Consider the following 23,238-nt stretch of genomic DNA (forward strand, 5'->3'; position numbering starts at 1 on the left):
ATCTTCCTGCCAACAATGCAGAATCTGGATCTAATCACAAGGAAATCTCGAACAAACCCAAATTGAGGGACATTCTGTAAAATAACTAACCTATCATCTTCAAAAGTGTCAAAATCATAAACAGCAAAGAAAGACTGAGGACCAGTGCCCGACCAAAGGAAACACAGCTAAGTGAACGAGTTACCCTCGAATGGCATAGTCAGTGATAATAAAGCAAGGTTAACCTCATGGTTGTTTTAGCTGTACTATGGCTCTGTAGGATAATGTCCTAACTTGTGAAAATATACACTGAAGTTTGTGGGATGATGCATTAACAGGTTGGCAACTTACTCTCAAATAATTCAGCGGAAAAAATTGTGTTTGCAATTTCTCTGTGAGTTTGAAATTGTTTTCTAAATAAAAAGTGTAAAAATGTAATCTCATTCTGTATCTTGCATATACAAGTTCAAAGTTTGTCTTGTAATCTTTATTGTGGTTGAATCCAATTTAAGTTAAAATACAAAATGCTTAACAAATACAAATCCAATACAGGTGGGAAACAATATTATCCATGCTAGTATTTACAACTCTTTAATCTTTTCAAAAGATAACAACTTAGACTTTAGATAACACTTAGACCTTTTTGCCTCTAAGAGATAAATTATCAGACAATCTTCAAGGAAATCAGTGCTGTGTAGATGATTTGTCTACTAAAGTCCAATTTGTAGCATAGAACTGATGGAATACTGTAGCAGAAAGCTTAAATTATGAAGTGGTAATGCTCATACACAGTAATTAGAATCCCCATCCTACATGCTATTTACTTTCTCTGAGAAAACGGACTTCTTTCTCTGACTAGGATACTTCACAACATGTCTTTCCAAACTAAAGAAATTCATTCAACACTGGTATTTTTAAAACCAGTGAGAACTTCTGGTTACACAGGTAGATTTAACAAGTATTCCTTTAAGAAAAAACAATTTTCAAGGGATAACTTGTACTTTACTTGTTACATGAACTTACAGTGCATTTGATTGCAAGCAGCAAGATAATTACCAAAGATACAAAATAAAGTTTATTAAATATTCAATTAATTAAATATTTGCTACTTGTCAATCTCCTGCAAGGCCTCAAGCTAGATACTGTGAAGGGGAAACAAAAAACAAAGGAGCTTTCATCTTCAGGAACTCATCTTAATGCAATCATATCTATCATTATTACACAATTTACTGATAATCAGTGATCCTATCAAGAACTATCACAGGGAATTCCATGGTGGTCCAGTGGTTCAGACTCGGTGCTTTCACTGCTATGGGCTGGGTTCGATCCCTGGTCGGGGAACTAAGATCGCACAAGCCATGTGGTGCAGTCAAAAAAAAAAAAAAAAAGAAGAAGACTATCACAGAATACTTCCAATTATTAAAATCTACATTCAGGGGAAGAGAGGTGTCTTAATAAATCATCAAAATTAAGGGAACTCAGTTAAACTTTTCCCAGAAGATGACAGAAGTGTAGCACGTGTTCAAGCCTTAAACGTGATTATTAAGTTAATGCTTAGTGTCACTGTATTTGTACCAGAAAGAGCAGAGGGACCTCCCCCATCCTCCTTCACCAAAATCAAACAAAAATATACAAGAGATAATAGGTTAAAGTGAATATCAAGAGCCAACTTACAAAATTAAGAGATGGAGGGACATGTGTGTAAGGGGAGAAGGGTGTTGCCATGGAAATGGGTTGAAGGGTTTGTGACTGATTATATCTATGAGACTCAAGTAATGTTTCCCCATCAATTGACAAAACAATGACCTTCACAGGACTGCTCCCTGCTCTGTTGCCAAAACACGGGACAAAATTAGCCAACCTGTGCCCCATGCCCATGGGCAGCTCTGCCTGCACTGGTACCTTGTAACCTGTTTCAAACCATGCTAATGCTATAAATTGACAACCACTTTGTCTGATCAATTATTAGCCAGTTTATCATTAACACCACCAAGTGAATGAGATGTATGGCATAAGTCATTAAAGTTTAAATAGCCATTTATATCCTGGGGAATTCCTCACCAAAATTGTATTGACTCTTTTTGAGCTATGGAATAGATGCTTTAATTCGCTATATCCCACCCCCACCCCAATAACTCTCCTCTTGATCATTTTATTAGAGGTATCCTGCAGTGAGAATCAGCAACACGATCCAAATGAAAATTCACTTTAAAAGGAAATAGTATCTACTTTTATGAATTGGAATGATAACAAGATATTAAGCGGAATCCCTTGTTTAGGAAAAGGTACCACAATCCTATCATTCTGGGAATGCATTTAAGTTTTTCACCAAACACCACTGAGAGATGTGACTGATCAGTCTTTACGGCAAGGGAAGATTTTTAATACATTCTGAGGTTTGCAACGCCCACCACGTTGTCACGCAGGTTGAAGTAGATGTATTCCGTGTGTTTTAAAACACACCAGAGTTTACTGCTTATATACCCAAGTATATACTACTTATAAACTGCAAATCTGAGACAGATGACTTAAGTTAGTTTGATTAAAAAGATCTGATTTTCTTTGTGCTGAAACTGACAGCAAAATGGCACCCCATAAATTAGAATTCTAGGAAAGAACTGTTAGTAGGGGTTTTTGTGTTTGTTTTGTTTTGTTTTGTTTTCTCTCCACAGACACGTTTGGGGTGGTCTGTTGGTGACAACTTTTAATGGAAAGAAGCTCTCACTTTTCGGCCCTTCAGAGGCTGTGGTGGACGGTGATTGCTCAACAAAAAAGCCGCTGCTTTGCCTTCCCCTGTACACAAGAGGGTGCGGAATGTGGCCAGCTGTTGAAAAAAAGGGAAGAGTTTGTTTTAGCATAGAAAGTCACGCCAATGTTAATGAATTGCCCTGCACAGAAAGTTAAGAAACTTATAAGCTTTCTTCTACTGGGAACTAAATGTACTTCAATGAAAATTTTCTAAGGTATGGGTCATACATCATAAAGCAACCCTTCTGCTAGATTCTTATCACAATACAAATACCTATGGGTTCAAAAATTAAGTATATAAGCTTTCTTCATTTGAAGATCAAAGTAATAAGAGGAAACAACATTTAAAATGTGGTTTAAAGAGTACATATCTAGAAATCAGAGAATGTCACCTGCAAAGGCATAATGGGACAGTGGAAAGGGTTTTCCAAGCTGGGTCCCAGTCCTGTTTCTGCCACTAGTGAGCTGTGTGACCTTGGGAAAATCATTTATTGTCTCTTGTTTCCTCATCTATAAAGTGAAGCATTGGATTAGATTACCTCAATAGGTGTCATCCAGCTCTTGGAATTACACTGAATACTCACGAGCACTCCAATATAACATGGCCCAAATTTTCAAGGGAACCATGTGGTACTCATCCTACAGAATTTTCATCTTTTATGCACTGTTTTCCTTAAACAGTGATTTTTCTCTCACCATATGTGTGCCTTGTCAGCAACTAACTCTGGGAAAAGACTAGGAGTCTTCAACCACTTATAATATTTCAATACAATTTAAGCAATATAGGTATATTTCTCAACACAAGGGCTTACTTTTTCTTATCTCACACACACACACACACACACACACACACACACACACAATGCTTAATTATCTTACAAACTTCATATAGTACACAAAGTGTCAAGAAGAAAATAGAAATTACGAGAAATCACATCACAAAATATAACCACTGTTAACATTATGGAGTATATCCTTCTAGATGTTTCCTTATGTACAAGCACTATATGCACATGCACCAGTACACACGCTTGACATGTTTTATTGCAAAATAAGCTCAACTATACTTACTCTTTTGAAACCTTATTTTATCACTTAATATATATCCTTCACACGTCAATAGATATATCTATGTCACTATTTTTAATTGCTGAAAAGTTTTCTATTATAAGCTTGTTTTATAAATTATTTAGCAATTCCTTTGTGATTTAATATTACTTTTAAAGACTAAGCACAGGTCTATAGTAGTAAAATGAAGACTGGGTAAATTACCTGAATAATTTTACTGTCTCAAAAACGTTCACTAAAATCATATTGCCACACAAGTAAGTTTTTGGTGTCTGTTTTGCTGTTTTGAGTGAGTACAAAGTATTAAATTGTTGAGAATGAGAACCTTCATTCTCTAAGTTTCGTTAGTCACCTAATCAAAGAGTCAAGGAAATTCAGACTAGGACACATATATTAGGTTTCCATCATCATCATTTACCTGAAGCCTAAAATATTTCTCTTAACAGTACTAGCCAGGATGGGAGACAGAGGTGATGCAGGTCCTTCATAATAAATAGGCAATAGTTTATAACCGCACTCTATGGAGATATGTTCAGGTATCATATACAAGCAGCTGTGTATTTCCACAAGTCATATTTTGAGGTGTCTTTTCAAAGAGTATAGATATGAGAAGAATAAGACAAATATTTACAACTTGTTATTACTCATGTTTCATTATACCAGATGATTATGGCTAAAGCCAGACGGGACATATATAATTCTCTGGTAAAGTCAAGTAGCAGAGGCTAATGAAATCTAACCTCCACAGCCACAGAGAAGATGTCCAGCCTTCTGCAGATCATGATGATCCAGGTCTATCTGGAGTGGCCACTCCAGGTGACTGTGCTGGAATCCCAAGTCCTGAATCAGGGCACTGATTTGCCAGCCTCACCGAACACAACTAGCCTCCCAGGGAAACTGTCTATTCCTCTGAAGATCTTGGCTTTATTTATCCCCCTATCCCCCTTTGACTCCTCTGCAAATTGATCATGGCTCCCTACCTCTGCAACACCTTAGCCTCATCCATCTAGAACTAGAACTTACTCTAGATCTTTCTCTGACCAGCCTGCTCATTTTGGTAAGAGTCTCTGAACCTGTCCTGATGTCTCATCAAACCCCTTCCCTTTCTGGTCCTGGATCGTCCTCCTGGTCCCTTAGGCCAGCTAGGTAGACCCTGATCTGCTAGGCTCTGTTTAGATTGGCTCCTATCAGTGTCATACCCTCACCAGGCCTCTGGCTTCCTTTAGGCAGAAAATCTGTCCCTCTGTCACTAAGGCTGACTCAGTATCTAAACAGCTCCTGGCAAGAATCTCCCCAGCTCAGGGTGAAGGCTGTTTTGCTGTTTTCTTTGGCTCTACTACTGAAAGTTTAAATTTCTTCTGTAGTGACCCCAGTAAGCAGAAATACCCTTTTCTAATGTTTTGTAAACAGCTTTGATTAGTCACTCTAGTGCTCAAATGTCTTTACTAGCTCTCCACTGCCTGCCAAAGTTGACTAACAATACAAATTAGCTCTCTCTTATAGAACATGGTGGGCCACGTACTATGCTAAGTGTTTTCCATTACGTATCACATTTAATCCTCCAAACAAGCCTATCAATAATATACCATTATACCCATTTTAAACATGAGGAACTCGAGGGAGAGTTAGGAAATTTCAATAAATAAGTCATCTGGCAAATAAGCCATGCACTAACCACAGCACTACACTGTATCTGTAAGTGTTTTTCTTTTTTTCTTTCTTTTTTTTTTCCATTTTCCCCTAATCTCTTCTTATTTGCTTCTTATTATGGAAACTGGCAGATATACAGAAGGATAGATAGAGTAACATAATAAACCATCACCCAGCTTCAACAGTCATCAACACATGGCCAATTCTGTTTCATCCACACTCTCACCCATTCTCTCTCTCCATCTCCAAATCCTGCCCAAACTGTATTATTTTCAAGCACATTCCAAATATCATATCATTTCAGGTGCAAACATTTCAAAATATATCTCTAAAATATATAACATTTCAAACCCCATTAAGGCTCCAAAACAAAATTGTTAGCATGGCTCCCAAGCCTCTTGACCACCCAATTCCAACAAATGCTTCTAGATTATTTCCTATTATTCCACACACAAGTCCCACTCTAGGTCGGTTTTGTGAAGGGGGGGGGTCCAAGAGCATCTGAATGAAAAGATTTTGAGGTGATTCTTAAAACTTGAGATTCCTGGACCGCCCCCTCAGACTTCTGAATCAGAGTTTCTAACAAGGCCCAAGGATCCACATTTTGGTAAGCTTCATCAGGTGATTCTTGCATACTCTCAATTTTGACAACCACAGGTACAAAGTTGCCCACATATTTTTTGCACTTCTCTTTTTTGCCTTTATTTATGCTATTCTTTCTTGAAATACCCCTTTCCTTTATACTCCCAACCTGTCCCCACTTTTTGAAGCAACCCAAATGTAAGCTCTTTCATGAAGTCTCTTCCTGATTTCTCCACTGAAAACTAGTCTCTCCCCTTCTGAAATTGCCTTACACCTTATATTCTCTTACAGTACCAAGCAAAGCCACTGTGTTACAGTTTTTTATGCATTTATTTTATCCCCTCTGTTAGATTATAAACTACAGGAGGACAAGGGCCATTTTAACACTTGTTTATACCTCGTGCATCACGCCTTGCAAAAATTGGCAATTATTAAACAATTCTAGAATTGACTTATACTGTCTTCTAAAATTTAAAACTTTAATTTCAAAGATAATTAGATAGTTTTCTATAGTAAGTCAAAATTAATATTCAAGTGAATGAATTCTTTCCTCAATTCACACATAGTCTGAAGATGCAGAAGTTAGGGAAATTTTCCTAGATTGTTAATTATCATTAATTACAAAATAAAAAATTTTACTATTAAAAAAGGACATTAGAGTTTTGATCCCAGATATACTGGACTAAGACTCTGCAGACAATCTTCCTGTAGAAAAAGACAACTGTGAAACCCAGACACTATACAAAAAAACAACTAGCTGCAGGTACTGAAGAGTGAACAGAAGTAGAGGGATTCAGATGGGGAGTTCATGCTCACTTGGAGATATGGGAGCCCTCAAGTGAGTTCCTGTCTCTCCAGTTTTTCACTTGGACAGGGTGGAGGCTGCAAGGTACATAGAGCTGCTATGGGGCATACCTGTCTTGCAAGGAAAGAGCAACAGAGGGGACCCCCAAACTCATACCCAAGAACTACACATGTACTGAGACTGAAGCTACTGCACAAGAAGGAAAATCTGCAACTCAAGCCCAGCCAAGAAAATTACCTGCCAACACAAAGGAAACAGTACTCATCAGAGAAAAATAACAGATCCAGAATCTCCACAACTTAATGTTCATAATATCTAGAATGCAATAGAAAATTACTCAATATACAAAGACTCAAGAAAGTGGAATACATTCTTAAATAAAGAAAAATCAACAAAGTGAGACTCAAGATTACCCAAATTTGGAAATTACAAGGATTCTAAAGTGGCTACTTCAACTACCTGTGTGTTATATGAAGTTAAACAAAGCATACTTTTTAGTGCATGAGAAATTTCAACAGAGTAATGGGAAGTCTCAGCAGAGAAATAGAAATAATAAAAAAGAATCAAGTATAAATTTTAGATCTAAAAAATATAATTTCTAAAACAAAAATTCACTGGATAAAATTAACAGACAAACTGACATGACAGAGAAAGAGCAAATGAACTTGAATATAGATCAATAGAAATTATCCACAGTGAAGAACAGAGATTTTTTAAAAGATTTCAAACTAATGGAGCCTTGGAAGGAACCTGTTAGATGTTATTAAAAGGTCAAATGTTTGCATAATTAGAATATCATATATGAAAGCAACCTAAGTGTCATCAACAGATGAATGGATAAAAAATATGTGGGGTGTGTGTGTGTGTGTGTGTGTGTGTGTGTGTGTGTGTGTGTGATGGAATATTACTTGGCCAGAAAAAAAGAATGAAATTTTGCCATTTGCAACAACATGAATAGACCTGGAGGGTATTAGCTTAGTAAAATAAGTCAGAGAAAGACAAATACCATATGTTTTCACTTATGTGTGTAATCTACAAAATAAAACAAATGAACAATTATAACAAAACAGAAACAGACTCAAGATAAAAGAACAAAATAGTGGTTACTGGAAGGGAGATGGCTTGGGGAAGGGCAATATAGGGGAAGGGGATTAGAGGTACAAACTACCAGTTATAAAATAAAGAAGTTATAAGGATGTAATGTACAGCACAAGGGAATATAGCCAATATTCTGTGATAACTTTATGTAGAGTATAAACAATAAAAATAATAAATCACTATGTTGTATACCTGAAACTGATATAATATTGTAAGTCAACTGTACTTCAAGTAAAAAAAAGAATATCAGAAGGAAGGAAAATGGGACACAACACACATAAAAATTAACTCATAAATAACAGAACACTTAACTGTAAAAGCTAAAACTATTACTTAAAGTAGGAAAAAGTATTTTGTGGTATATAGTTAGGCAAAGATTTCTTATCAAGAAACCAAAAGCACAAATGATAAAAGATAAATTGATAAAATGACCTTCATCTAGATTAAGAACTTTTTAACTTTTGCTCTTCAAAAGATATAGTGAAGGGCTTCCCTGGTGGCGCAGTGGTTGAGAGCCCTCCTGCCGATGCGGGGGACATGGGTTCGTGCCCCCGTCCGGGAAGATCCCACATGCCACGGAGCGGCTGGGCCCGTGAGCCATGGCCGCTAAGCCTGCGCGTCCTGAGCCTGTGCTCCGCAACGGGAGAGGCCACAACAGTGAGAGGCCCGCGTACCGCAAAAAAAAAACAAAAAAACATATAGTAAAAAAAAAAAGGCAAACCACAGACTGAGAGAAAATACTCTGTCACAGTGTTTTGAATGCTCCCTCTTGGAAAAGGCCTTTAACTCCAAACCTGAAGGAGGAGCAGGAGTGTTTATGTACTATATGATTTCATTTAAATAAAATTTTAAAATGATAACATTCTAGTGACAGCATCTCAGTGGTTGCCTGGGGCCATGGACGAGGAAGAAGATGGAGTACAGAGGGGCACAAGGAAACTTTTTCAGCCAAGGGATCCATTCTATGTCTTGATTGTAGTGGTTGTTACAATAACCAAAATCATCAGCTGCACACTAAAATGCATGAATTTTATTGTATGCAAATATCGTAATAAACAAAACAAAAAAAATTCTTTAAAAAGGAGTACAGAATTAAAGCCAAGTATTCTGCACATCAAATTTCAGCAGGTCAGTAAGCCACTATAGATAATCTGGCATAAACCAAAGAGACTTGGCAAGAGAAGTCAGCCTTCCAAAGAATGACAGATCTGTTATCAGAAGTAGCAAAAAACAGTGTATCTGTTTACTGGCCTGGCAGTTAAATCAAGCATTCCCGTAAATGACTCTTTTTCTTTGGGGAGAAAAATGGACTTGGATCAAGAAAAAGAAAATGAAAACCATCTGATTTGCCCCTTAGGTCAAACAATGACTTGGCAAGAAATAGCAGCAGGAAAAAAACCTAGAAAAAAATTGGCACCAACTTACTAAAAAGAGGATTTAATCTTCACAGATAGTGACATTATATGGTAGAATTGAAAAATAAATAAAAATACTATTTTCCAGTGGTTTCTAAAATAAAGAGCTGCTAATATTGAGATTAAAAATTATCCTTTGAAAAGTAATCCTTAAATCAATGGTATACACAAAAGACATTTTCATTTTACTTTATATAAAAGAGTTAAGCAACTAAATAATCTTATCAACCCTTTCATGCTTTGGATTTTTAAAATATGCTTTCTATTTTAGAACAGTTTTGGATTTACAGAATTCTTGCAAAGATAGAATAATTAGTTCTCAGATACCCCACACTCAGTTTCCCGTTTTATTTTTTTTTCATTCACTTTTAAGGACGCACACAAAAGTTTCCCATTATTAACATCTTGCATTAGTGTGGTATATTTTTCACAATTCGTGAACCAATATTATTATGTTATCATTAACTGAAGTCCATCCTTTATTCAGATTTCCTTTGTTTTTACCTAAAATCTTTTTCTGTTCCAGGATCCTATCAGGAAATGGCATCATATTTAGTTGTCTTGTCTCCTTGAGCATTTCGTGATTATGACAATTTCTCAGACTTACCTTGTTTTTGATGACCTTGACAGTTTTGAGGACTACTGATCAGGTATATTGAGAATGTCTCTCAACTGGGCATTTTCTGATGTTCTTCTCATGGTTCAAATGGGATTTGACTCTTAAAATATCTTTTGCTTCATTCTTTAAATCTTAAAATCACCATAATAATTTGGATTATTACGATATTATAATCATCATGATAATTTGGATTATTAAGATATTATAATCATCATAATAATTGGGATTATTACTCAGATAATCATTTCAATCTGGTTAAAAATAAAATGTCTGAAAGTGTTCCTGCTTCAGTAGATTTAAGTGAATGCCTCAAAGTGAATTACCACTCACACTAAAGCTCTAAAATACAGCTATTATTTTATAAACTCTAACTGCATAAAAACCACATTAATAATTAACATTAATGAATTGAGCTTCAAATAAGATACAGTAGTGAATTCACAGCTAGGCAGTCAGTCATTCCTAAACTTGCAGGGAGTTATTTTTGATTCGGTTAACTTTATGTATTTTAAGTAACTAAATATATATTTTGATATATATTGTTTTCCAAATCACAGGTGGATTGAAAAAAATTATTTTCCAACTGGCTTTAAGGAATAAAGAAATTCTTGAAATATGGGGGAAAACACTATTCCCTTAATATTACTAACTTGATGTTATAATGTATTAACTCTTACTATTAACCTATTCAAATTTAATAAAAGAATGTAAAAGTAAACAGTTTAGCACATGAAGGGGAGGAAAATGAACCCCATTAATAAAGCCACTGAATCTGTGACAGGTCATTTTTCTCATGATGCAACTCACCTTATTTATGATGGAAAAAATTCACAGGAATTTCCGTGTCAGTCAAGCTCTGGATTTCTACCCAGACTTTTATAAAATGTTTTAATACGTATGCCCCAGATTATTATTTGGCTTTCATTCTAAAGACAAGGTCGACAGAAGTTGGATGTGTTCAACACCCCAAGGGGAAGAGTTACCTGATATGACCTTCGTAAAGGTGAAACAGCTCTAGTCTTTGATTGGACGAAAGATATAAACCACTAGGGAGGTGGGCCAGCCCAGGACAGGAGTACTTTATTAGATGAAAAAATTACTAGGCTATGTTCTTACTAAGATTTCGCAGCATATAATTTGAAACGGAAAACAAAACAAAACCCGTTAGGTACAGCATCCCAGAGCACAAAGTATCAACCCGGCAGATTTGTCAGTCACAGGGTGGGTTCACAGCTCTGGCCAGAGTCTCTGGGCATCAAAGACATTCCGAGACTGACTGACTGACTGACTATGGGGGCTCTATAAGCATTTATCAGAAGAACCAGTGAGGAAATGTCCTCACAAGAAGAGTACAGGCAGCCACCCACAGCCTCTTAGCAAATGCTTAAAGCCCCTCAGGCAGCTTCACAACAGTTTTGTCAATAAAAGCCAAAAGATCAGATGGACTTCTTAAATTTAACAAGTACACACATTTCTTAGGGTGCTATGCCCAAGGCTGTTCTCACAATTCCCTTTCTAAATGTGAGATCTGTAGGGGAGGCAGGTCCAGGGACTGAGGTCAAAAAGGAGACTATCACCTTTTGAGATAAGCTTCTCTCCTGATTTTCCCATTTGTATCCCAGACTGTTAATATCTCAGACCACACAAAAGAAAATAAAAACAAACAAGTATAGCCCTTAAAGTGGCACTTCACTTCCACCCGTGCCTGTTTGCACATTGCATTTCTAGGAAATGGGAAAGAAATCATCTAATCATAGAAGGTCAAATAAGAAAGGGACATAAATCTCATCTGGTCCAACCACCCATCTGACTAATGAAGAGAAAGGTAAAGCCTTAATTTCAGGCTTCACAACAGCAGAAATGAGGGCAGGGTTTGAAAAACACACACACACACACACACACACACACACACACACAAGATTAAGCCCAGTTTCCTCTAGTGAATCAGGATCAATGTGGAAAAAACGATATACCTGTTGAGAGCTGATGTTTATAGGTTGTTTTAAAATGATCCATGTGACGCTCTCTAGAAGAGGTGGGACTGTAAGCGAACCAGGATATGTCCAATAATCCCAGCGTGGAGGAAGCAGAGATAATGGGTCAAAATTTGTGAATCGAGTTTGTTTACCCTGAGGAAGAAAAGAGAATTCCCACAAATTACAATGGGAAAGCTTTACACAGACCTCAAAAAAACATACATCCATTGAAATATTATTTCACTGGAATTCTGTAATTCATGGAATTATTTAGTATCTGCTTTTCATATCTTAAAAAAAAAGAATCTGCCTTAATCTAAAAATTTAAGATGAAGTAGCGCATCACCTAGATTTATTTAAGAAGCTCAAGATTGATTTTTTAATGTAAGTGGTCTTTAAAATGTGTTGCCACTAAAGGCTTACTCTGCAAAACTCCAACAAAAGAAACTAATTATGCAAAAATAGATGCATTAGTGATTGTTTTAGATAACTTAAGACCTCTTCATAATTTTCAAGAGATAAGTGGTAATAAACTACTTCTGTTCTATTGGTCAAGTATGTTCCAAACCTGCTTCCAAGCCGGCAGCATATGCTATGTCAAAGTCTAAATTTTTAAAGGAAGATAAGAGAATTCAGGAGAAACCAAGGAATATATTAGTCATTAGTAAATAGCAATTAATTTTACCTTTTCTTTAATGGAATCCAAAATATCGGTAATCTTTTGAAGTTGGGGATTATGCTCACCAATCTGAAAACACAACATTTCAGAAGAAATGGTTACTGTAGCACATCAGGTCTGCATCACTCCATTTCAGTCACTATTTTTAAATTCTTTTTAAAAAAAAAAAAAAAAAAAACCTAAGCCAGCCCAGAACAAACAAACAGTGATTGTTCTATAGTGAGGCTCTCTTTCACCTGCCAGCCTTATCACGCCAGAAAAATCGAAACAACAAGATAATATTACAGGGCTCCTTGGCTGAACTATAACTTCGATTCCAAAACTAGCAGTAACAGCTTCTTATTTGTCAGCTTTATGAATGTGCAGGGTACAGATTCTCTCGAGAGAAACTTTGCTTAGGAAACTGTTACATAACACCTGCACTATTAAACCAGATGTGACTTTCAGACCCTAGATCCAAACCAACAATTGGTGACAATCAAAACATTAGAGGAAAACATCTCCCACTTTCAGCTTAAAATGACTTGAGGTCCTGAATCAAGGGAATATATCACCATGAGGAGAATCCTTCAGAAAAATATATGTACTTCTTTTCATTTATTTGGGGTGTCCTGAATCTCTCTGAGGGTTTTAAGTCCTTGGGATTCAAGTATAATGCCTTGCCCCACTTGGATCTCACTGCCACCACCAGAGTTGGGGACCAAAAAAAGGAGCTGCTGCTATGCATGCCAGTCTCTGCTCTGCCCCATGCTTCCCCCTGTCCCAGTGCAACGACTTACAACATCAACATCACGCAGAGTCAGGGGCATATCGAAAGTGCACACCCTAAGGAATGTGGTCGCAGTGGGAGTTGAGCAGCACAGCCCACCCACAGGTATTATGACAGTGATACCTCCTGTGGATATCAGACAAAGGAAAATACAACAGAATCTTTTAAAATGGTCTGTGTGTTTGGGACAAAATACTATTGTGGTCAAACTAGTGCTTCAAGAATCAAGAACTTGGGCTTCCCTGGTGGGGCAGTGGTTGAGAGTCCACCTGCCGATGCAGGGGACACGGGTTTGTGCCCCAGTCCGGGAAGATCCCACATGCCGCAGAGTGGCTGGGCCCATGAGCCATGGCCGCTGAGCTTGTGCATCCGGAGCCTGTGCTCCGCAACGGGAGAGGCCACAACAGTGAGAGGCCTTCGTACCGCCAAAACAAAAAAAGAATCAGGAACTTGAATTTTACCCTATCCTGTATCTCCAAATATTGAGCAGTCAGGAAGAGCCTATTATAAAGATTTTCTTCTCAAGATCTCAGTTGTTACTTCTGCTACTATTGTTGCTGCATCTGCGTTTGCTATTCACAAAAAAATGATCAATGGACAATGAGACGTTTCATAAGACAATGTTCCTAGGGTAGTTCTGGGCCCTTAGATGAACCATAAAGTAATATACAAAACTTTAAAATTCACTTCAAAGGGAAAACATTAAACCTAGAACTACTTTACTATTAAAAAATGGTAGACCGTCTACCCCATGATTGAAACTCTTTATCCAACATGGCTGACTAGTTATTCAAAATGAAATTAGTGATTCTCACCTGTAGAAATACGCCCAAGACAGCTAGTCCATCTGGCTCATGAGCTGCCTCAACAAAGCTGGGGTATTTGTCTGAATTCCAGTGAACAACGTGGAGCTGAGAGGGAGGAACACAACATAATTCAAATGTTTTTTTAAACACCCTTAAAAACATAAATACAAATAAAACATTTATATAGATCTTCTGGTGTTGTGCACTTACATGTATAATGTCCGAATCCTCCTCTTTACTTTTGTCTAAAAACTAAAGTACACAGGTGAAGGACCATGTCACTTTGGTCTGTGGTGGACTGTGCTGAAGTCCACATCACTAGAAGGCTCTGCAGCATCCTGTCAAGCCTCTCTAGCCCTAACAATCTCCAACCATTGCTCCCAAGTGACTCAGGGCTCCCCCATGTCCACAGATGGGACTGCAACTGTGCAACCTTCAATTAGACCCCGGCTGGTGGCTGAGTCCAACGCACGAGTGCAGGGTCATAGGCAAGTGGAGAAGTCAACCTCCACACAGTAGGTATTTGGGGACAACCCTGCTGCTGAGAACAGCGCCAGTTGTTCCTGAAACTGCCAGTCAAATGTTCATCACTGCAGTTTAAGACTTTTTATGGCTTGAAAATGCAAATTCTCCTTAGGGGTAATTATTTTTAGCGGTATTTACACATTTTCTAACTTCTAAGAATATGTTCAGATCCTCTGTTGAGAGCAAGTTTTAAGAGGGAAAAAGAGGCTTCAGGGTCTTGTAAACAGGGGCATCTGAGGAAGAAAATGAGAGGCAGCTGGTGCTACTGATGAGGGGGGAAAAAAGAAGGAAGAGACAAGGAGTTGGAGAACCTGGAACTCTAGAAAACAGGCTTCACCCACTTCACAACTTCCAAAGGTGTCCTAAATGTCCTACAATAGTAAACAATGCAGTATCCCAAACTCACAAACAAGCGTGAAGGGTTGTAGAATGACAAACTCCCACTCTTAGAGGGTCTTCATTCCTGGTTAAGGGAAGGACAAACTGAGATAGAATCCAGAGGGCAATGCAGGCATCCAAATGACTTGGCCAAGATCATGACTCGGCCATGTCGTCCAAGGACCCTCCATGAAGGATGGACTTCAGATAAGATCTCTTTCAAATGAGTTCTTTTGGCACCTTGGGGAGGAAACACTTACTTATGAAGGGTTTCATGCACAAATCACCTTTCTGGCTGTTACAGAGAGAATTTAGTATATTCAAATGAATATTTTTACCCCTTCCTTTAAATATAACTTCACATCTCACAGGCAACTAATATGGGAGGCTTTCTAGATAAATAAGAGTTACCATAAACTGGGAACTATAAAACTATAAAGTAGTGCACCATTCACGAACAATCAAGGAAGACTGTGGCATATCTAGATGGAAAATACAGAAGCGGATTCTTCTGGTGCCATGTTCTATGTTGATGTCAGATAGCTGGGAGAGGCACAAAGCCTGAAAACATTGGATGACGAAACAAAATTCATGTGGTTCACATGAGACAGAGGATGTTCCACTGTAAGGGAGAGGTAGGAAAGTATGCTGAAGTTGTTTTAAGTGGCTCCTTGCCAACGTAATTCACTTTGTAAGAGATGACACCAAAGAGATAGAAATATGTGAAATGCCCTCTTTATGTTCACAACTCCAACGGATTAGAAAATGAATGTGTAACTAAAGAGACATGAATCTATCTGTATATCCTTCCACTGGTTAAAAACAATTGTTTGAAATATTATAGGAGACTAAAGCAAGAAAAATGTTTTGTTTTTTTTAAAAAAACAAGTCCTTCTCTCTGCCACACACTTTGCTTAACTGGCAGCAGTATCTTCAGAGCCACTGATATCAGCTTTATTAGCATTTGTATTTGAACTAAAACTCAAACAAACAACAAACTCACATTTTCTAACAGTGACAGCCACAGTGATTTGAACTGAATGACAGGAAGTTATAGTAGCCACTGTAAAAATGGAAATAAGGGCTTCCCTGGTGGCGCAGTGGTTGGGAATCCGCCTGCCGATGCAGGGGACACGGGTTCGTGCCCCGGTCCGGGAAGATCCCACATGCCGCGGAGCGGCTGGGCCCGGGAGCCATGGCCACTGACTGAGCCTGCGTGTCCGGAGCCTCTACTCCGCAACAGGAGAGGCCACGGCTGTGAGAGGCCCGCGTACCGCAAAAAAAAAAAAAAAAAGGGAAATAAGATTCTTCCCTACTGGAAAGCAATTTCTAAAGAATAGTATTTTTCAACTTTAGTATTTTTAAATTGCATACTATTGCTTCATAAAATGTGCTCATTGATGTTGAAATTGTAATTTTACTATCAACTACATATTTAATACACTCATTATGTATTTGGCATAAATTGTAATCAGATAAATTTCCAAATATGCAGTGAACTATTAGCCTACTTTTTGTAGATAGGTGACTCTCGGGATAAAGTCTTTCATGAATTAGATTACTTTAATATCTGTAATCATTAGATTAGGCTCCAAATTAAATTTTTATAGGTTACAGCTTTAAATGTGGGTGGGTGTTTTGTTGTTGTTGTTGTTGTTTTGTGGTACGCGGGCCTCTCACTGTTGTGGCCTTTCACGTTGCGGAGCACAGGCTCCAGATGCACAGGCTCAGCGGCCATGGCTCATGGGCCCAGCCGCTCCGCAGCATGTGGGATCTTCCCGGACCGGGGCACGAACCCGTGTCCCCCGCATCGGCAGGCGGACTCTCAACCACTGCACCACCAGGGAAGCCCCATATTTTTATTTTTTAAGAGGACACAACTTGATGATAGTCCTGAAGTTAGGTACAAAAGTAGCTGGAAAAACTAAACAACCCCTAGGAATCACTTATGATAGCCAAGCACAAAGGAATCCTTTTGAACCTGAAACCCAATGCAAATGACTCCCAAATACCTCCATCTCCCACCCTGACCTCTTCTTTAAACTCCAGGTTTGTATCCAGTAGCCTATTTGAACACGAGACTAGAATATCTATAGTTGTCTCTCCAACTTAACATGTCCAAACAGACAGTTCATTCCTGTCTGCAGCCTGCTCCTCCCTGGACTTTCCCATCTCAGTAAATAGCACAACCATTCTCATGGTTGCTCAAGCCAAAATCTTAAGAGTGCTTCTAGATTCCTCTTTTTCCTTCCTTCAATCTTGACATCCTTCTCCTTGGCAAATCCCATGGATTTTACCCCCCAAACATACGGATTCGTCTAGCTCTCTTCATCTCCACCACCCCATAGTACAAATCACCATCATTGCTCACGTGAACATGTTCATAGCCTTCTAGTTTGTCTCCCTGCTTCTTCAATATTTGCCCAAACTCTTAGCCACGGAGCAGCTAGCTATACTTTATAAAATATAAAGCAGAACATGCCATTGCCCTGCTCGAAACCTTCCATTGTCTTTGTCCTGCTACATGAAGATAAACTCCAAACTGCTCACCAAGCCCCCCAAAGCCCAACTTGGTATGGCCCCTGCAGGCCTCTCTGGAACATGGCTAATAATATCTCCTCTCTCATTAACTCCAATCCTGGAAGCCAATGTCTTTGTCTTCTAGAACATGCCAACCTCATTTCTTCCTGAGAGCACCTGGACCCACTGTTCCCACTTACCAGAAAGATCTCCCTAGATTTCCTCAGAGTGGCTTCTTCTGGTCATTCAGTCTCAATCCACTGATCATCTCAAAGAGGCCTTTCTTAAGCACCCAGTTACTCTACCAGATCATGTGGCATTGTTCCTATCAAAGAACTTACCACATCCAATTTATTTATTTGTTTATTGTCAACCTTGAACACCCATCAACCCTGAGGTCTGACCCAGACTTCCTCTTCTTCCAGTTACATTCCTATCTCAAGCCAGAAACACTGACTCCTTCCCTCCCTCACCCTCAACCCCAAGTAATCACCAATCACCCCACTAAAGTGGCACTTCCAGCCAGCCAGCTCTCCAGCTGCACTATGTCCTATTACCTGGAACATTCCCGAAAGCCTCCTGACTGGTTCCCTTTATCCACTCCTGCTTCAACCCAATTTATTCTCAAACTATAGTTTGAATGATATTTTTAAATGTATATGATCACTTCCTGATTCAAAGCCAATCAGTGGCTTCTTGTTGCACTAAGAATAAAGTTTGCAATACTCACGTGACTTACCTTAGTAAGATGAGATGCCTCTAGCCTCCCAACTTTACCCCTGACAACTCTCCCCTTTTTACTTCATGCTCTAATCACACTGGCCATTCTGTTCTTCAAATATGTGAGAAGATGTTATACTCTTCCCCAGCCCCAGTACTCACACATGAGTCTATGCAGGCGCTCTCCCCTTTGCCTGGCTCACTCCTGCTCCTGCTTCAGGTTTGGGTAAAGCCTTTTCCATGAGGAAGTGTTTCCTGACCCATCCCTCCTCCTTCCCAGCACTCCCTTCAGGATGAGCACGAGTAAGATGGGCCAAGATGGGGGACATGCTAGGATCTCAATGAACTCTTAAAAGAATGAATGAATGCATGCATGCATGAACAAATGAAATAAATAGCCTTAAACATACATTAAAGAACAGTGTGAAATTCCAGTCAAAGCTTCATCTTCTTCAAGAAGGAAAACCTACAAAGATGGCCCTTGCTCTGCAAGTAAGGACTCTGAGCCTCTGACTAATTTCAGGATATATGAGGGCCCTTTCCAGGAAACCACTTGCCAACTCAGAGTCAACCTCTCTGAGAGTATACTTTGAAGTTTATGAAGTTAGAAGGTGTAAACATAAAGCAATGTGACCAATTTTCCTAAGCGGCTTAGGAAAATTACAGTTCAGTGATCCAAAGCCAGCTCTTAATCTGCACAAAGCTTTTGAAAGTTAGAACATGTCAAATTTAGAACACAAAACTTTAGAAAGCAAACATGAAAACTATTCAGTAGGTGATATAAACTGAGACACTGTACAGATTCAGGAGTTCTGCTTTGTACATTCTTGGCATCTTTTGTCCACTTTGGTTGTAGATTTTATTCTTCCACCCCAAGGAAAGTGCAGGTCCCATACCCTAAGCACTTGGCCTCAAGCAAAAGTGTTTTAGTAGGCAAAAAGGACGTTTTGGTTGATAGTCTCAGAGAGCAGATGTATAAGTCAACAGAAAAATAAAACTGGAAAGAAGTCTGTTTGCTGAATCTCTCTGAACAGCAGGGCTATAAAAGAGTGTCTCAACTTCACAGGTCAGTAATCACAAGAAAAATGAAGAAAAACTGTACTTGCCTGGTAACATTTGTTCTGTCTTGCCTAGGCGACTCACAAGCCACATTATATATTTTCACATAAGTAGCTTTGGTTGAATCACACAATAATTCACTTTCATCTCATGGTAAAGCTGGGTGTTAGCAATATTTAACTGTATTTTTTTTTTGGCGGTACGCGGGCCTGTCACTGTTGTGGCCTCTCCCATTGCGGAGCACAGGCTCCGGACGCACAGGCTCAGTGGCCATGGCTCACGGGCCCAGCCGCTCCACACCATATCCCCTGCATCGGCAGGCGGACTCTCAACCACTGCGCCACCAGGGAAGCCCAATATTTAACTGTTTTAAAGCTTGAAGTATATTATGCTTTGTCCTTTAAGCAGAGGATTAGAAAAAGTAGAATATTATTAATGAATACGATTATAAGGAAAAGAAGTTTACTCCCCAATGGAAAAAAAACAAGTCAATGAACACTTCATCCTATTCTGCTTTACCAATGACCTGAATAATTAACAGAGACTCCATTTTAATACCTGGGGTTGTAGAGGTAATGTAGAGCTTAGGAAAGTTTGTGACTTTACTTTTTTTCCCTACGAGGAACTTGGCCACTTACTATTAACTCTATTATATGGACTTTACGTGATCTTAGTATATATTTGTGTCTGGACCAAATGTGTACACAGTTGGGCCTAAACCAAATGTTTCTTTCTCTCCCTTCTCACTGGCTTTTCAGGAAATACAACAGAGTTTGTAATTGGTATTGGACAGACCTGGGTTTCAAGCCATCTCAACTGCTTCCTAGCTGGATAAGTTAAGTCTCTCTAAGTCTCCAGTTTATTCATTTCTAAAATGGCACAAAAACCTTAATCTCTGACTCAGAAGGGCCAAACGTGTGGCTCTCATGTTGATAAACTCTCATGCTGACAGAATAAAGCGATTTCAGCCACTGAGACACCTAATCTGGCATAAGGAGAGTTGTCTTCTGTGTCCCCAAAATCCCATCACATAGAAAAACTCTGAATGATGAACACAAGTCTGATGGCTCACCTCTGCGGCATATCTCATGCCGTCCACCACGTGTTCAGAGCCGTGATCATCGGTGGACCCCCAGTGAAGGTGAAACTGTCGTAACCTGTAGCTTCCGGTGAGAGGACCCCCACGCAGAACTAAACATCAATACATTTTAAATTGTCAGCAAGAAAAAAAAAATTACACATCCTGTCACAACCCACAGCATCTCCCTGGATCACTCAACATCTCCATGTCCTTCAAGGAATTTTTTATAAATGTCATTCAGATGGCTGACAGGAATACAACTTTTAAATATATGAGGAGTAAAAACAAACATTTTAAAAGGTTAAAGAGTCCACAATACAGGTTTTTATGGAATATCTTGTAAATCAAAACAGACACACTGGTTAAAAGTAGCAGAAACTGGGAGTTTGTAGAGGTAAAGAATTGCTCTGTTTAATGGAGAATGTCAGCCTCTCTAAATAAAAATGTGATGTGCTAAGAGCTCCATCTTGAACACGGTAGAGCAGCCTAGCAATATGGTCAGAGAACAGGCTTCAGCATTAGGAGTCCTGGGGCTCACACCTTATTTACTAACTGTGTCATCTTGCACAAATCCTTTAACTTTGAAACCTCAGCTCTCCTGTCTATAACCTCCAGAGAGTAATGTTACCTCCTCCTGATGCTGTTGTAAAAACAGAAGAAAAATTGAACACAAAGTACTTATCACTGCCTGGCAGAAAGTCAGCATGCTGGACACGTTAGCTATTATTACTATTTTATTGCTGTTATGATTACTACAAAAACTGGCAAAGTAAGCATGTCTTTTATACTTGAATTCTATCTTCTTGGGGAAACATGAAATACAGGACAAAATTAACACTTTTAAAATAATCCATCATATCTTTGTCACTTTGGCAGAGTATATTTTAGTACTTTGCCTCAACACATATGATCTCTAAAACCGTGGCAATAGAATCATATATTAAGTATACAGAAAAGATTTTTAGTAGAAAACATAGTCCTAAACTGTCTCCTCCCAATTAATCTTTATTGAGCATGTTTTAAAGGATATGTGAAGATGTGGAAACATCGCATGCTGATTACATCAAAAGCACTGCTAATCTCTCATTGACATTCCAACAGGATTAAGTGTTTTATTGGTATGGTGCAGCCTTTAACAATAGTTTGATTTAAATTACCCTCCTCTTCAGAAGATATATATATATATATATCTCAAAATTTGTCAAGAATGATGCACCTGATATAAGAAGCAAAAGATGTTAAGAGGTATCGCATGCAGTTTTCTACAAACAACAACAACAACAAAGACAAGATAATACATTTGACTAAGGCACACTCCTCTTTGAGCTATACTGTAGGAGAAAGAATGATCCAGACTGCCATCTGTATTAACCAGTACAACTGAATTCATTTCTCCCTTACTTGGTTTGACTCGGCTGAAGTTGAACATCAGTAATTAAGAGTTGGTATAGTAGTTGGAATCAGCAGATGTGGGAATAGTCCCAGCTTGGCTACTAAACTATGCCACCTTTCAAAACTCATTTAAGCCTCTATGGGCTTCAGCTCTCTTGTCTATATTTGTGATTGTTTGTTTAATTAGGAGATTGGACTGGATGTTCTTTAACTTCTACAATTCCTGAAACTGCCTAAGGAAAAAAAATGGGAGCGTATATAATAAAATCTTTTGTAAGGTTGAATGGTTGGGGCTTCCTTTAGATTCATTTGCATCCAGATTTCTTTACAATAAATAAAGATAGCTATGTTCAGAGCTCTCTGAAAAATAAAAGAGAAGGGAGAACCACTTACACCAGACTCTAGGGCTTGCTCTTCTGTTACTCTGTCACAAACAGAAAATTGTACTGTTTCTTCTCCCACGGAACAATGTTCACGAGGGCAGAGACCATCTGCTCGGGTCTCTGTTGTACCCATCCCATCACCTAGCATAGTAACCATCACAGAGGAGATGCACAATAAATATTTGATGAATGAATGAATAAAATATTTGATTTGTATTTAAACAAACAGTTTCAAAGATGATTCACAGATAAATTAATTTAAAAGGCTCATTTCCCTGGCTCCATATAGCATGGATGCAGTGACATTCCAAACAAAAAGAAATCAACAGCTCTAGTGTCTCTTTTTCCCTCGCTATTGCATAATAAGACCTGAGCTGAACCGTGAAGTCATTCCTTCACAGATAAAAAGCAGCTTAGAGAGCTTGAGTGATCAATGTGGAATTGACTTTGGGAGAAGATGCAAACAAGCTGGCTCAGGAGAAAGAAAGTGATACCAAAAGACACACACATTAGGGAAACATCCAAGAGTACTGGTTGATCTCTGGAAAGCCTGCTCTGAATCCAGGGTTTAAAGCCAGATTAGCACAGCTCTGCTTAGTTAAGCAACAGAGATTGCCTTACTCTTTACATATCTGGACTTGGAGTGTTTTAACTAAAATATCCAACCTGGGACTATGATCAAATGTCTAATCATGAAGACCATTCTCCTGGAGCAGTGCTCTACCAAAGAAACACAGAGTGGGAAAAAATGAGTCAAAATACCAAGGTTAATCGCCAACGTTGAGATGGTCTATAATAAAACAACTAAACAGCTAAACTATGATATAACATGAATAATGATGACAAAAATTATTTTTTAATGAGGATGATTTAGTGTTTTAAAGAGTCAAATTCTTCATCTTACTTTCCAACCTAGATGAATAAATATATATTGTTTCCATCTTATGTTTGAAAACTAGTAATTATTTCTCCAAAATCACACTTAG

The 23,238-nt window shown here is 38.5% G+C and overlaps 1 protein-coding gene across 2 annotated transcripts in view; it reads right to left on the minus strand.

Annotated features, from left to right (window-relative positions):
- Positions 1-431: 431 nt before the first annotated feature.
- CA13 (carbonic anhydrase 13) overlaps positions 432-23,238 on the minus strand; it is a 31,104-nt gene continuing 8,297 nt past the window's right edge. For both annotated transcript variants that reach the window (XM_024731690.1, XM_024731682.1), the window contains exons 3-7: positions 20,469-20,587; positions 14,204-14,299; positions 12,626-12,688; positions 11,938-12,093; positions 432-2,803 (exon numbers count right to left, since the gene is read on the minus strand). In XM_024731690.1, coding sequence (XP_024587458.1) covers positions 2,684-2,803; positions 11,938-12,093; positions 12,626-12,688; positions 14,204-14,299; positions 20,469-20,587 — 554 coding nt within the window. In that variant the 3' untranslated portion in view covers positions 432-2,683. The remainder of the gene's footprint in view (positions 2,804-11,937; positions 12,094-12,625; positions 12,689-14,203; positions 14,300-20,468; positions 20,588-23,238) is intronic.

Source organism: Neophocaena asiaeorientalis, unplaced genomic scaffold (genome assembly GCF_003031525.2).
Source record: "Neophocaena asiaeorientalis asiaeorientalis breed wild unplaced genomic scaffold, Neophocaena_asiaeorientalis_V1.1 scaffold371, whole genome shotgun sequence".
NCBI classification, from domain to species: domain Eukaryota; kingdom Metazoa; phylum Chordata; class Mammalia; order Artiodactyla; family Phocoenidae; genus Neophocaena; species Neophocaena asiaeorientalis.